This window comes from Erythrolamprus reginae, chromosome Z (genome assembly GCF_031021105.1).
Source record: "Erythrolamprus reginae isolate rEryReg1 chromosome Z, rEryReg1.hap1, whole genome shotgun sequence".
NCBI lineage: Eukaryota > Metazoa > Chordata > Lepidosauria > Squamata > Dipsadidae > Erythrolamprus > Erythrolamprus reginae.
Window position 1 is genome coordinate 9,100,547 of NC_091963.1, and position 15,465 is coordinate 9,116,011.

At 35.6% G+C, this 15,465-nt stretch overlaps 1 protein-coding gene across 2 annotated transcripts in view; it reads right to left on the reverse strand.

Annotated features, from left to right (window-relative positions):
- Positions 1-5,115: 5,115 nt before the first annotated feature.
- RHEB (Ras homolog, mTORC1 binding) overlaps positions 5,116-15,465 on the reverse strand; it is a 41,405-nt gene continuing 31,055 nt past the window's right edge. For both annotated transcript variants that reach the window (XM_070726553.1, XM_070726552.1), the window contains exons 5-8: positions 12,824-12,880; positions 12,655-12,702; positions 7,941-8,022; positions 5,116-5,585 (exon numbers count right to left, since the gene is read on the reverse strand). In XM_070726553.1, the coding sequence (XP_070582654.1) occupies positions 5,493-5,585; positions 7,941-8,022; positions 12,655-12,702; positions 12,824-12,880 (280 nt within the window). In that variant the 3' untranslated portion in view covers positions 5,116-5,492. The remainder of the gene's footprint in view (positions 5,586-7,940; positions 8,023-12,654; positions 12,703-12,823; positions 12,881-15,465) is intronic.

Sequence of the window (15,465 nt, forward strand, 5' to 3'; positions counted from 1 at the left end):
TGGTGCATGTATTTTAACATGTGCTATCTTCTTATCCTAGTTTTGACTCCTGGGTCTACCACCAACCAATTCAATTTTATTCCAAATTTGCTGCTACAGCTAAATTGCACAGTTGATTGTTATTTCTTGTGCTTCTTAATTTTGGGCCTCATTACTTCCTCTCCTTTAATATCTCAACTCACCTTTAATTCCCCACCACCACCATTTCTATACACCCAATAATAAATCAGAATGTATCTTTTGCCTTATCTTATGGTCTCATATTAACAATCTTATTGTTTCTTTGTATCTTAATTTACATCAGTAATATCAATGTCATCATAATTCTAACATTGTGGTCTACTCACATTTATAAATAATAAATTATTAAAATCTTTTATCAGGAAAACTTTCTACGTAAACACTTTGTGCCATTTATGCTTACTTCAAACAATTTTATTATAAATTCCCTTAATAGAAGTACATCTATCTACTGTAAAATGAAAGATTAACAATGTCTTATATCCTAATACTATAATCTAATAAGAATAAAAAAGAAAAAAGAAAATGCATATTATCATCTTATTATTAATTCGGTAATTTGATTGAATTAAGTAAAATTCATGGATCATTAACATTATAACCAACTTATCCAACAATAATAACTTAACAATTATATTTTTCTCCATCAATTAAACTTTATTTAGAACAACCAATCTTTCAACTCACTAATCACTTGATTCATATACCATAGCATGCCTTAACATTTTGTTTTTGGCTCTCTTTTTAATTTTTTTTCAGCATTTTGAATGCATGCACATTCTTTGCATACATGCAGCCCCAAGATGCGGCCATGCGGCATGGGAGGTAGCGAACCGGCAGCAAGGTAAGTGAGAGCCCACCCCTGGATTACCTGTACATGTTTCAATGTGGAATATATTGGCCAATGGCCATGGAGATGTTGCCTGGATTAGTGTTCTGCTTTGGGGAAGAATTTGATTCAGCCTTTTAGCCATCAAAAGCAGAGCTTTTCTATGATAAAGTTTCCAGCGACAGCCCTAAGTCCTTTGTTATAATAGCAGGAAGCATTCCATTCAAATTGCCCTCAATTTATTTAGCAAACATTTGTGGTTGCAATGGTGCTGAAAAAGTAAACTAATGACTGACCCCCACCATTATGACCTTCACAGCATCCCCATGTCTTGTTGTTAGTTGTGAAATCGTGCCTGACCCATCGCAACCCCATGGACATTTTTCCAAGCCTTCCTGTCCTCCACCACCTTCTAGAGTCCACTTAAGCTCACACTGACCGCTTCAGTGAATCCATCCCGCCACCTCATTCGCTACATGATACCTGTTAAAAATTCAGGCCCTTGGCAACTAGCATGGATTTATGTTGGTTGCATTATGCTGGGGTCATGTGATCACTATTTGCACTACCTTTCCAACCCAAAAATCAAGTATGACTCATTTAGTAATCATCTTGCTTAGCAACAGAAGTTTGAATCCCAATTGTGGTTCGGTTGTAGATTATCTGGACTGCAGTCAAGCTCTTTGGATGCCAACCCCTTCTTTGTTAAGAACAAATTATGTTATCAAATTTTCTAAAAAATGTTCACCTAAAATACTAATGCTTATAAATACATCAACAAATTGCAGCTTCCTACAATAACACCAGCGGAACTGCAAAAAAACCCAACAAAATGCTACTACGTAGTTAGGTCTCACAGAGTTGGCCTTCTCCGGGTCCTGTCAACGAAACAATGTCGTTTGGCGGGACCCAGGGGAAGAGCCTTCTCTGTGGCGGCCCCAACCCTTTGGAACCAACTCTACCCCTGACTCCTGCAATTCTTGTTTTGTTTTCAGTTTTAATTGGTTATCGAGTAAATCTCTATATTTCCATATTTTACATTCTTTTAACAAATTAGGGTGAGAAATAGCTTCTATCGGTGAAATCCATTCTGGCATTACGAAAAAGCGATTTTAAAAAATCTCATTCCAAACATCTATTAATGCCTTTCTAATTACGGTATGTTCCTTTTAAAGTATGAGTGAGTTTTGGACTTTTCATACAATACGAAGGCATGCCAACCTAGCATTAAATCATGGTCCTCTAAATTTAATAATCTTCTATTTTCTAAGATTAGCCATTCTTTTTTAATCTTCAAACCTTTTATATCATTTTCTGTCCTTATTTTTATTAATAATGTTTCTAATGTTAAAATAAATAGTAATGGTGATATAGGGCAGTCTTGTCTAACTCCTCTTTGTATTTCTAATCTTTCTGTTTGTTCATTGTTTATTATATTTTTTGCTGATTGGTTGGAATAAATCACGTCAATTAAAAAATTTGGTTCCCACATTCATCTTATTTAATTGTATTTTCATAAAAATCCAATCTACATCATCAAATGCTTTTTTGGCATCAGGAAATGTATGTGCCATTTGTTTTTCGGGGTGTTGTTCATAATATTCTAAGGTATTTATAATTGTCCTCAAGTTATTTTTGATTTGTCTACCTGGTAAAAATCCATTCTGGTCTTCATGTATTATTTCATTTATAATATTTTTAAACCTAAGTGCGTATATTGATATAAAAATTTTATAATTTATGTTTAGTAATGACATTGGTCTATAATTTTCAATTTTTTCCTTTTCTGTTCCCACTTTATGTATTAATGTTATTAAAGTTTCTGTCCATGTTCTGGGTAGTTTACCGTCTGCTATTATCTTATTAAATATCTCTAACATATTAGAAAAGAGTATTTCACTATCTAGTTTATAAAATTTCGCGGGTATTGCATTGGGGCCGGTGGCTTTATTATTTATTAATAGATTGCTGTAATTCTAACATTGTAAAGGGTTTATTAAATTTTTGTTGTTGATCTTCAGTTAATATAGGTAAATCTATAGAACTTAAAGTCTGAGATCACCTCTTCTATTTCTTCTTTTTCATACAATTTCCTATAAAATTCTAATACTATTTCCTTCTTTTCATCTATTCTGTGTCTTGTTACTCCTTCACTATCTAACAATTTTAAAAATAATTTTAGATTCTCTTTCTTTTCTTAATTTATAAGCCATCTTCCTGGTTTATTTGCATGTTCAAAATACAGTATTCTTGTTTCACTCTTTTTATTTTTTCAGCAACAGAACTGGCCTTCTCCAAGTCCTAATGACTAAGCTATACAGGTTGGGGGAGAGCCTTCTCTGTGGCTGCCCCGGCTCTGTGGAACCAACAATACCCCCGATGTCTGTACTGCTCCCACCTTACTGGCCTTCCAAAAGGCTGTGAAGATGTGACTTTGCCGGTAGGCCTCAGGGCCTTGAGTGTTAATTTAATTTCATGGTTAATATCTATTCACGGCCAAACTGTGATTCACTTGGTATATATGCGCATAGGATTGTTTAGTTTAGCTAGGGGTTTTAGTCATCAGTTTAATGGGGGGTTTATTGTTTTTACTATTTAATATTTGACTTTGATTGCAATTGTATTGTATTATTTTATTGTTGTAAGCCGCCCTGGGTCCCATAGGATTGGGCAGCATATAAATCAAATTAAATTATTGCCTTTAAGTTGGACACTTAAATGTGGATACCTGATTGGATTTCATAAGTGTGCCTTCTCTGTGATCATCCCAGCCCTCTAAGACAACCTCCCACCTGAGATCTGAGGGAACCCTGTCCTTTTAATCTTCTGAAGGACTGTGAGGCCTGTCACTTCCCTCAATTGGAGGAGAGGGGCGGCATATAAATCAAATCAAATCAAATAAATAAATAAAGCAGCTTTTGTTTTTAGCTAATTTTTTATAGATTGTTGTGAGTTTCCTAGAGTCACTTTAAGAGAGAGGTAGCCATATAATTCTGTATATCAATCAGTCAGTTTCAGTCAGTCAATCAAAATCTTCCATATTCTTTAAGTCACCACAATACATATATACATATATTTATTTATTTTATTTATTTATTAGTTGGACTTGTATGCCGCCCCTCTCCGAAGACTCGGGGTGGCTCACAACAAGTAAAACAGTCACAACAATCCAATTAATTAAAATATTTAACGATTTAAGAAAACCCCATGTAATAGCAAACACACACACAAACATACCATATATAAATGTATATGCATACATACATACATACATGTATGTATGTATATGCATACATACATACATACATACATACATACATATTCACACACACACACAGAACAAGGCCAAAATAGATCTATTCTAGATTCCCTTAATTTTCAAATTCAGCAAAAACATGTGACACATACAGAATATAGTTTGTCGGCTATGAATAAATTAACTGCCTTAGAAATGGCCCTGGGTTGGGCCGAGAGGCAAAAAGGAATCTGTGATGCTCCTTCAATACACCAGGGTGATTCAACACAAAAAACATGTAACCCTTCCCTGGTACAGAGCTGAAGGGATTGGATACTGTAGCCTAGAGGTTAATTCTCTACCTTAAAAGGCTAAAGCTGCAAATTCAAGTCCACGTGAGGGTATGGCTAGCTGATGAGGCCAGAACAAGGCTGAAAAAACCAACACACACACATAAATGAACCTGGAAGTGTGCAAAGAGGAGCAATCAAGACGATATGATAATGGGTCTGTAGATTAAATCGTGTGATGAACTATTGAAAAAGCTAGGCGTGCCTAGTCTAGTCTATCCAAGAGAAAGGATTAAGAATCAGATCATAGCTGTCTTCCAGCACTTGAGGGGTTGTCACTAAGGAGAGAAGATTAATTTATTCTCTGGGCATCAGGACAAAGTCATCAGTGGAATAGGACAAAAGGACAAAAAGTCATGGGTGGAAGCTTGTCAATGGGACATATAAGGAAGAATTAAAAATTGCAACAATGAGAGCAATTAATGAAGAAATGATTGGACAATAATTTGTCCAGGATGCAATAAGATATCCTGCCTTGGACAGGGAGTTGGATTAGAAGATCTCCAAGTCTCTTCCTGACCTATGATTCTAAGTTACCTCCGAGAATGTTTTCTTTGATATACAGTATACCAATATATTCAGAAATATCACACTGAAATGCATTATCCTGGGCAGCTGAAGCAAAGCATTGTTAACGTGAAAAGAACTGCAATCTTGAAAGAACTTCAACAAGAAGCACCTAATTTGCAGTATTTTATTTACAAGTATACATTGAACACAAAGAAACACTGATATTTAAGCCTAGTTAGTAGTGTAACAATATGCTTCATCTGGATGATTATTCTAATCCAATTACATTTAAAAATTAATGCCAATAAATTCTTGGTCATAATATTAAGAAATATATAAATTTAAAATATGATTGCTTAAAATTTGAAAATGAGAATGAAGCCTTTCTGAGTCAGACTTTTAACATAATCAGAAGGGAAAAGTCTCAAATTGAGTGTATATAGTTCAAGTTAACAGAATAAAAAGCGTAGTTTCACTGTGAGGGGAACAGGCAGTTTGCTTCTTTAGAGAGAAGACACATCCCCACTTTAGAGCCTCCAGTGTGCAATCACATCATTGAGCAGGACGATTTCCCTTGTGAAGATGCTCCATCAATCTTCTCTGCTTCCAAAATTATCCTCCGAAAAACGTCCACAGCAGTCTGAAAGGAGGGAACAAAAGGGAGATCTCCTAAGAATCCAACGCATAATTGTACAGAGTTCATTTTTTTGTATTAGAATGATGATTAATACCCAGTGCCAGTGCTGGTGGTTAAATGGGGTGGATTAGACACTGCACCTGTCCTTTGAAACTCACAGAGGCCAAGGAGTTTTAGGCAGCAAATTTAGAGAAATGAAATCTTAGCCTATCCAGAAATTATCAAGTTTATTTATATAGTTATTTATTAATTGGACTTATATGCCGCCCCTCTCTGTGGACTTGGGGCGGCTCACAACATTTCGATAAAACATTTCTAAGCCAATTAACAGAACAATTAATTTAAAAATTATCTTAAAATTAAGTCATTTAAAATTGAACAATCTCATACATACAATGTCACATCCAATATATTTACTGGGCAGAGGTTGGTGTCTAGTTGACGGAAGCTACAATAAGGAATACACAGGAACAGCAACCCAGAAGCTACAGTTTTTAACCCAAATACGGGCCTTTGGCACCCTGGTTAAAATAATTTGCCTCTTACGGTGCCATTAATTTTCAATAGCATTTTTGCCTCCATTGTTTTTAAAACATGCACTGAAATGTATTTGACACTTGGGACTGAAGAAGAAAGAATTGTTCAAATAGTATAAGGGCAGACTAGATGGACCATGAGGTCTTTTTCTGCCGTCAATCTTCTATGTTTCTATGTTCAGAAAATGCAGTAGGAGAAAATATTGGTTCCAGTAATTAGTGAAGCCCACCCAATAGCAAATCCAATGCCTTTCTTCTTATTTGTCAACAAGGTGTAATTTTGAATTGGGCTTCCTGTCTAATTTGTTCCATGGTTTCAAATGATCCCTTGGGTATCTTAAAAATGTAATACACGTACAACAAGTAATTGAAAAGTGTTTTGTTAATGGCCAGATATGCATAGTGTCTCATGTGACACTTTAAAATCTAAAATCAAATGAACTTATTCCGCATATCAATGTATTCCTCTTTATATATCCACATTCCTTAAGGAGCTAGTAATTTATTTTTCCTCAATATTACTTAAGCACAATTCTAAACTGTAGTGACAACTAATCAAAAAAAATTCTAAACAGATTTTAAACCTGCAAGTCATTTTCTCTTTAGGAAAAAACCTCTAGTTTTGATGGAAAAAAAATCCTATTATTGAATCAGGACTTTAGAAACAAGAAAATCTGTTATCATCTTAAGCAGTGGTTTGATTGTTGAGTATGTTACAAATAGCTGGTCTCACCCACTAGGCCAGGGCATAAACCTTATTACTGCTTGGTTCAATATAATTAATCATCATTATTAATCCAGGTTCAAACCCCATGACATATGGCTGCATGGGGTTGAGTGGAAAACTAGTAATACCTTTTTCAGTTTATTTCAAAATGGAATGATCTATGCTAGCTGGCGGATTCTGGGAGTTGGAGTCCACCAGTCTTAAAGTCACCAAGATGTGGCATCCTTCAACTAGGCTTCATGATAGCTTTTCCTCTCACGCTCTATCTTAAATTGCCCTAATTGGCCATGGAAAATAGTGGTTCTTACCCTACATCCTCTTTTAAAAAAATACTTTAGGCAATTAGAATCAAGTAGCTATATTCAGCTTCTGATGTCTGTAACAGCTTCACAATAGTCTCACTGGCTGAAATGGGTAACCTATGGTGACTTGTGACAGAAAGAGTCAAATAAATGGGAGTCTTGAATTATACACACACACACACACACACACACACACCTTGAAAAAGGCTCATTAGCAAGTTGTATTGCTTTTTGTTTAAGTCTGTTTAGAAAATGTTTCCTTTCTTAAAAGTGCTGTAAAAATAAAAGCAATACAGAAGGACTAACCTGAATCATAAAACACTTATTACTATAAATTTCTAAAATTGGAGATTCCCAGTGTCTGTTCCAGTTAAATGTGGAATAGCATCAAGTTGTGAAAGAAACCAAATAAGGGTGTGTATGAGCAGATAACAATGCTGCTGCAATAAATAAACAGCATTTAAGTACATGGGATATAAGTATGGTATTTTTAAAAATTTGGCATATATTCACTTCTAATATAAAAATAGAAGCAAAATTACCCCCCCACAAAAATGAAATAAAGCACAAATTATTTAACCTTCTCCACATCCATTAATTAAACTAATTGATTGGATTACTGCGCAAAATTGTATGAGGTTGAAAGTTGGTCTCCAGACTTGCTGAGAATTCAGTGTCATAAAAGTTTAAATAATTAGAATTATATTTTTACAGGCTCTTTAGAGTGTTCTGTCTCTCTCTTGCTCAATTTCAAAAATTGGATTTGAATATATATATGTATATATATTGTTACCTGGTTTTCTTTAGCAGAAGATTCCAGAAAAGCTGCATTCCATGATTCTGCTAAAGCTTTCCCTTCTTCATAGCTGATGACCCTGAAGCACATAGGAAAAAGAACAATCTGCTCAATGGTAGTTTGGCCCTGGAGTCCAGGTGTGTGATTTTTGTAGCCTTGTCAGAAGGCAGCAAAAGGTGATCATGACCCTAGCACACTGCAACCGTCATAAATATGACCCAGTTGCCAAGCGTCTGAATTTTGACCATGTGGGTCAACACTGCTTGGAAAAAACAATCTGTAGTCTTTTCATTACAGAGTTATGCAACCCAGATATTTGATGGGAAAGTATGGACTCTTATTTACATACATATATGCACACACACACACACACACACACACACACACAGAGTCATATTTTTTGGAGTATAAGATGTACCTTAGTTTTTGGGGAGGAAAATAGGAAAAAGAATCTGCCTACTAGATACTCATAGAAACATAGAAACATAGAAGTCTGACGGCAGAAAAAGACCTCCTGGTCCATCTAGTCTGCCCTTATACTATTTTCTGTATTTTATCTTAGGATGGATCTATGTTTATCCCAGGCATGTTTAAATTCAGTTACTGTGGATTTATCTACCACATCTGCTGGAAGTTTGTTCCAAGGATCTACTACTCTTTCAGTAAAATAATATTTTCTCATGTTGCTTTTGATCTTTCCCCCAACTAACTTCAGATTGTGTCCCCTTGTTCTTGTGTTCACTTTCCTATTAAAAACACTTCCCTCCTGGACCTTATTTAACCCTTTAATATATTTAAATGTTTCGATCATGTCCCCCCTTTTCCTTCTGTCCTCCAGACTATACAGATTGAGTTCATTAAGTCTTTCCTGATACGTTTTATGCTTAAGACCTTCCACCATTCTTGTAGCCTGTCTTTGGACCCGTTCAATTTTGTCAATATCTTTTTGTAGGTGAGGTCTCCAGAACTGAACACAGTATTCCAAATGTGGTCTCACCAGCATTCTATATAGCGGGATCATAATCTCCCTCTTCCTGCTTGTTATACCTCTAGCTATGCAGCCAAGCATCCTACTTGCTTTCCCTACCGCCTGACTGCACTGTTCACCCATTTTGAGACTGTCAGAAATCACTACCCCTAAATCCTTTTCTTTTGAAGTATTTGCCAACACTGAACTGCCAATACAATACTCAGATTGAGGATTCCTTTTCCCCAAGTGCATTATTTTACATTTGGAAACATTAAACTGCAGTTTCCATTGCTTAGACCATTTATCTAGTAAAGCTAAATCATTTACCATATTACAGACGCCTCCAGGAATATCAACCCTATTGCACACTTTAGAGTCATCGGCAAATAGGCAAACCTTCCCTACCAAACCTTCCCCTATGTCACTCACAAATATATTAAAAAGAATAGGACCCAGAACAGATCCTTGTGGCACACCGCTTGTAACCTGACTCTGCTCAGAATACTCGCCATTAACAATAACTCTCTGATGTCTACGCTTCAGCCAGCTGCAAATCCATTGAACTATCCAGGGATTAAGTCCAATCTTCACTAATTTATCTATCAGCTTTTTATGTGGAACCGTATCAAAGGCTTAGATACTCATCTGGCTAGCGTCTTTAGTCTGGTCAGCTTCTGCACATTACTTTATCTCCTGGTTAGGGCTTTAAAAAAACCCTATTAGGAGAGAGTAACAATGAAAATGCTTGCAAGAATTAGGAACATTATTAGTACCTGGTTAGGGCTGGAAAGGAACATTTGGAGCAAGAAGAGCAGGAGTAGGCAAAGTTGGCTCTTTTTGACTTGTGGATTTCAACTCCCAGAATTCATGAGACAATCATGCTAGCTCAAGAATTCTGGGAGTTGAAGTCCACATGTCATAGAAGAGCCAACTTTTCCTACCCCTGAAGTAGAGCAATGAAAAAAAGTCTTTGCAGACTTAGAGCTTGGAAAACATTCTTCGCAGAGAGTAATATTGAAAGAGGTTGCAAGCTGGTAAGAGCTAGAAACATTGTTAGCACCTGGTTAGGGCTGGAAAGAAACATGGAGCAAGTAGAGCAATGAAAAAAACCAGGAACTATGATAGCGTGGTCACAAAGCTTTGGGTACACAATTTATTTAAACGAATGGGAAAAATTTGGACTGCTAACTATAAACTAACGATGGCAACCTCGTATAAGGAAAACCACTATAAAATGTTCTACAGATGGCACTTGCCACCTGCTAGACTTGCAAAAATGTATCCAAATCTATCACCATTATGTTGGAAATGCAGGGAAAAACCAGGTACATATTACCACATCTGGTGGACATGTGAAACCACCCAAAAATATTGGGAAAAAATTAAAACTATACTAGAACAAATTACTTCTCAGACTATCCATGCGAAACCCGAACTATTTCTACTAGGAATCACAAGACAAAATTTTACTAAAGAAAACAGATACAGTATATTATAATCCATATTATTACAGCCGCACGGATTTTATATGCACAATTTTGGAAGCAAGAAAAAAACCCAACTACTCTATCACTCTTGATTAAAATAATGGAATGCGCAGAAATGTCCAAACTAACAATGGAACTGCAAAACAAGGATGAGACAGATTTCTACAAAGCTTGGGATAAATGGTACCTCTGGTTAAAAAAAAGGAATTATCTAAAAATTATTCATCAAGAAAAATATCCAACAAAAACAACTTGAAAAAATAGCAATTTACACCACAAATCATAACATCAAATTGAAACAACAAACTGTAAACATCGATCGACACGAACTCCAACTTTACAAAGAAAATAAACCCCTAAATCAATTATACATATTGGCACTAAAAACTACATACAAAACATATTGATAAAGCATTAGGGTAAAACACACCAACTACGAGCTCAAACTACAGGCCGCAAATCATGAAAGACCCAGCTCTAACGCTGGTTTTCGCTTCTCTATCCCCCCCTCCTTCTTTTCCCTATCCCCCTTCCTTCTATATCTACTTCCCTCCCTTCACAACCCCCTTCTCCCACTCCCCAATTACTACATAAGTAGAGTGTAAATGTTAAAATGTACAATATGTATATCTCTTTTGTCTTTCTGTATTTGGTTTTTATTGTATATATTTAATAAATTTATTTTCAAAAAAAGAAGAAGAAAAAAACCATGCAAAGAGTTAGGGCTTGGAAAACATTCTCCACATAGAGTAACAATGAAAGAACCTGCAAGGTAAGAGCTGGTAATATCGTTAGCACCTAGTTAGGGCTAAAAAAGCTTCAAAAAAAGTTACATTCAGAGTATAAAACGTACCCAAATTTTTAGCCTCTTTTATGGAGGAAAAGGGTGCGTGCTATACTCCAAAAAATACAGTGTGTGTGCGTGTATGCAAGGAAAGGGATATTCAGATACTAGAGTGACATTATATCTTCACAAATGATCACAACTATTTGGTATCTCCAATTGCACATTACAACAGCTTCACAAGCAATTTGCTGTGTGTTATTTTTGGAACAGCCAATTGGGCCCATTAGGGAAATGCCATACATTTTGCAGAGTCCTGTACTGTTCAGTTCAGAAAGGGTCATTATTTGGGGAAACTTTCTTCTAAAAGAATATTCAAAATGGGGAGTAACAATTTTTCCAAATATGGTGAGTTCTTAGATGATTTATGGAACCCAACAAGCCAACTGCAAGATGTTATGGGAGTTGTATCCCAATGCATTTGGGGAATGTCGGGTTAGAGAAGGCAACTGAGACAGGGAGAAGCCTCTGTAGCTTTATTGCTGCAACACACATTATCAGTCGAAAGAAGAAATACTACATGTCATCAAAGATAGCTATATTATTCAGCTTATTACAAGCATCTTGAAAAGCCATGAAACTGGCCAAAATTCTCAGTGCAGTAGTATTGTAGCAGTGGCAACAATGACCCCGGTGCCAAAGAATAACCTGAATAAGAAGCAAGGAATGTAAATAACATTTTCAAGAATAATTGCAATGTATGAAATGATGTGCCAGGAAAAACCTCAAGTTCAATAAAACAAAGAGAAGCAAAAGGCAATAAAACACTGCCAAAAAAGAGAAAATAAAACCTAAGAACAATCTTTCTGACAAATACAGATGTCAACAAACTATTGCCCAGATCCATCAGTGATTAAGCCTTAATGTAATGAAAAATATTCATTTTCACAGCAAGTGCACATTTTTATTTGCTTGTCCCACAAAGAGAGTATGAGTGGGTGGCCATGCACAAACGTGAATGCCACATGCTTTTGTTGTAGAACAAGAAAGCAAGTCAAGAATTTAGGTAACACTAGATTTCCTACATATTCCCAGTGAAGATCACTGGGTGTATCTGAACCTCTTATGTAGTCTTAATCTAACCAGCTACATAGGGAGCCTGTGGTATTGAACCTGAATAACCCTAAGACCCTTGGAAAAAGTGATAAATGTAGGATAAATATAGCATGTCCTTGGCGGTCCACAATTCTTGCCTTTAGCTAAATAGGTCATTGACTGGCCAATGATCCAAGTTCAGTTGGGTTTACAAGCATAGGCAAATAAAGGAAAAAAGAAATCAGATGAAAATTTTGTATCCAAGGTTATACATTGGAGGGGGAAAATATATGAAGACCCCTAAATTCTGCACTATATTTTAAGTTTAACATGACTATAATAGAACCTTCCTGTTTAAAAGGAAATATTCAATACCGTTCCATATGCAGGTCCTTCTTATTCCCAACCAGCATAATGGGAATCCTGTGGAAGAAAAAAACATACAACTAATTTCAGAATTGAATCAAATGCATAGGGAATAAAACAGCTGCAAACAATTTAAAGAAATGAAACATGGAATGAAAACGACTGTGTTACTACTTACTGGACTTTCCCCACCATGTCCAGTAACTTGCCATGGATAACTTTAATCACTTCAAAACTGCAAAATAAAAGGATGACATTTTATGTGACAAAGTTGAATTCATAACATTTCTACCCAATATACAAATAGTTTTAAATAGATCAAATGATTCTATTTAACTGTTAGAGAATCTATTGGCCTAGAAATACATGTGAAAAATAAGGATGATGGTTGTGTAAAGAATATTCTGTCTTTCCAGAGAGTCAATTGAAACCTTCCAGAGAAATTGGGTCATTTCTGGCAGTGGGTTGTCTGGAGCAGAAAGAGATTTGGTGACCTAGCACTCCATTGCCAAACTAGACCTGGAAAAATTAGTCCATACATAATCAGTGAAAACTTGCTAATGATAACATTCTCATAGAGATATATTTTGAAATGATCAATTAATCTTTAACCCAATTCACCTACGGCAAATGGTAACTGGGATGCATATGAATTTTATTTTTTTAAAAGATGGTTAAAATCTCATAACTAAATACAATAATTGCATATTCAAAATAATAGGGCTGTTTTACATTAATAGTATTATTATTAAAATGTATATGTTGCCTGATTCCCAGAAACTCTAGGTTCACAAGTTTTTAAAAAGCATTAATAAAATTAAAAACCAGTAACAATAAAAGAAACATAAAAACAAAGAAAAAAATGGCAAGAAAGGAAACCCAGATGAGAACAAAGGAAAAAGCAGAAAATGGTAATAATACTAAAATGCAGGATATATATTTCAGGATAAATGAAAGACTTATTTGGCTTTTAAAAAGAAACATTCAGTTAAGATAGTACTAAAAAAGTATCTTAGAATCAGTTCTTGTACTTAACGGCTGTTGTAGCATCCCCAGGGTCACATGACCAAAATTCAGGCACTTGAAACTGGCATGTATTTATGACAGTTGTAGAGTCCTGGGGTCATGTGATCTCCTTTAACGACCTTCTAGCTGGTTTCTGACAAGCCAAATCAGTGGAGGCAGTTTCACTTAACAACTATATGATTCATCTTTATGACCATGGTGATTCACTTAACAACTGTGACAAAAATGGTTATAAAATTGGGTGCAGCTTAATCTACAACATATATTGCTTAGAAATGGAAGTTCTGGTCACAATTGTGGACATACATCAAGGACTACCTATGCCATATCAATGGGGATAAGTAATATGGCACTTACAAATTGTATGAAACAAAAGGAACTAGTCCAATATTACAGGAAACGGGGTCTGCCACCTGAATCTCATTAGATTTAAGTCATTTTAATTCAAAAATGTTAATAAGCTATGCACATTACTTAGATTTTTTTTAAAAAAATCACAGCATTTTCTGTTAAAAAAATCAGATATAGAATTTCTAATTGGATGCAAAATGTCAAACATTAAAATAACAAAATAATAGATAAAAGAAAACAATAACAAAAAGAACAAAAGCTGCAAAAACTCAATGGGCAGATTCGACGGATCATTAGATCTTTTTCTGTCATCAGTTTTCTATGTTTCTATGAGAGAATGCCAAGGCATGCCACCTACAAAGGCTGGGCATCCATGGAATTGGGAAGACAGAGGCTTGCAAGCATATAGCAAGCAAGGGGAAGAGTGGGGAACCCTAACCCTATCCAAGTCAGTTAGAAAGATACATACATACATACATAAATACATACATATATACTACACATTTGGCCACTTCACACAAGATCAATCATTGTAGGGAGCAAAACATCCTTATGAAACTAATCTTTGAAATCAATAAGCCATAAACCTGTTGAAAGCCACTGCAGAAAGAAAAGGCTTTAATTTAAAAAAGAGAGATCATTTGCATAAAAGTCTCTCAAAAGTTTTCAGCGTATTAATTTGGAAACCAAAGATTACCGCATCCCAACTTTTATTAATTCTCCAGCTAGCTGCAATGCCAAAAGCCTATTTTAAACTGTTTTTAAAAAACAAAAGCAAAAGATTTTCTATCCCCTGCAGCCAAGAACACACACATATGAGAAAGCGATAATTGAGTCCCATCAGATGAAGCAGAGTTCCAGCAAAGGAAATTTCCAGTGTTGGTCTCAGTACCAATTCAGAAGCTGAGGTTATTTAGTCCATTAAAATTTTGTTCTCTGTTGCCCTGTATAATACATTGTGGACCACAACCTCCAATAAAGAGGTCTGTCTGAGTCTTAACTCTGCTTGCCTACCTTATTTTACACACACAACCAGACAGCAGTGGATTGGAAGCATCACAATATAACCTTATGTACATGAATAGAAACATAGAAACACTGAAGTCTGACGGCAGAAAAAAACCTCATGGTCCATCTAGTCTGCCCTTATACTATTTTCTGTATTTTATCTTAGGATGGATATATATTTATCCCAGGCATGTTTAAATTCAGTTACTGTGGATTTATCTACCACGTCTGCTGGAAGTTTGTTCCAAGGATCTACTACTCTTTCAGTAAAATAATATTTTCTCACGTTGCTTTTGATCTTTCCCCCAACTAACTTCAGATTGTGTCCCCTTGTTCTTGTGTTCACTTTCCTATTAAAAACACTTCCCTCCTGAACCTTATTTAACCCTTTAACATATTTAAATGTTTCGATCATGCCCCCCCTTTTCCTTGTCC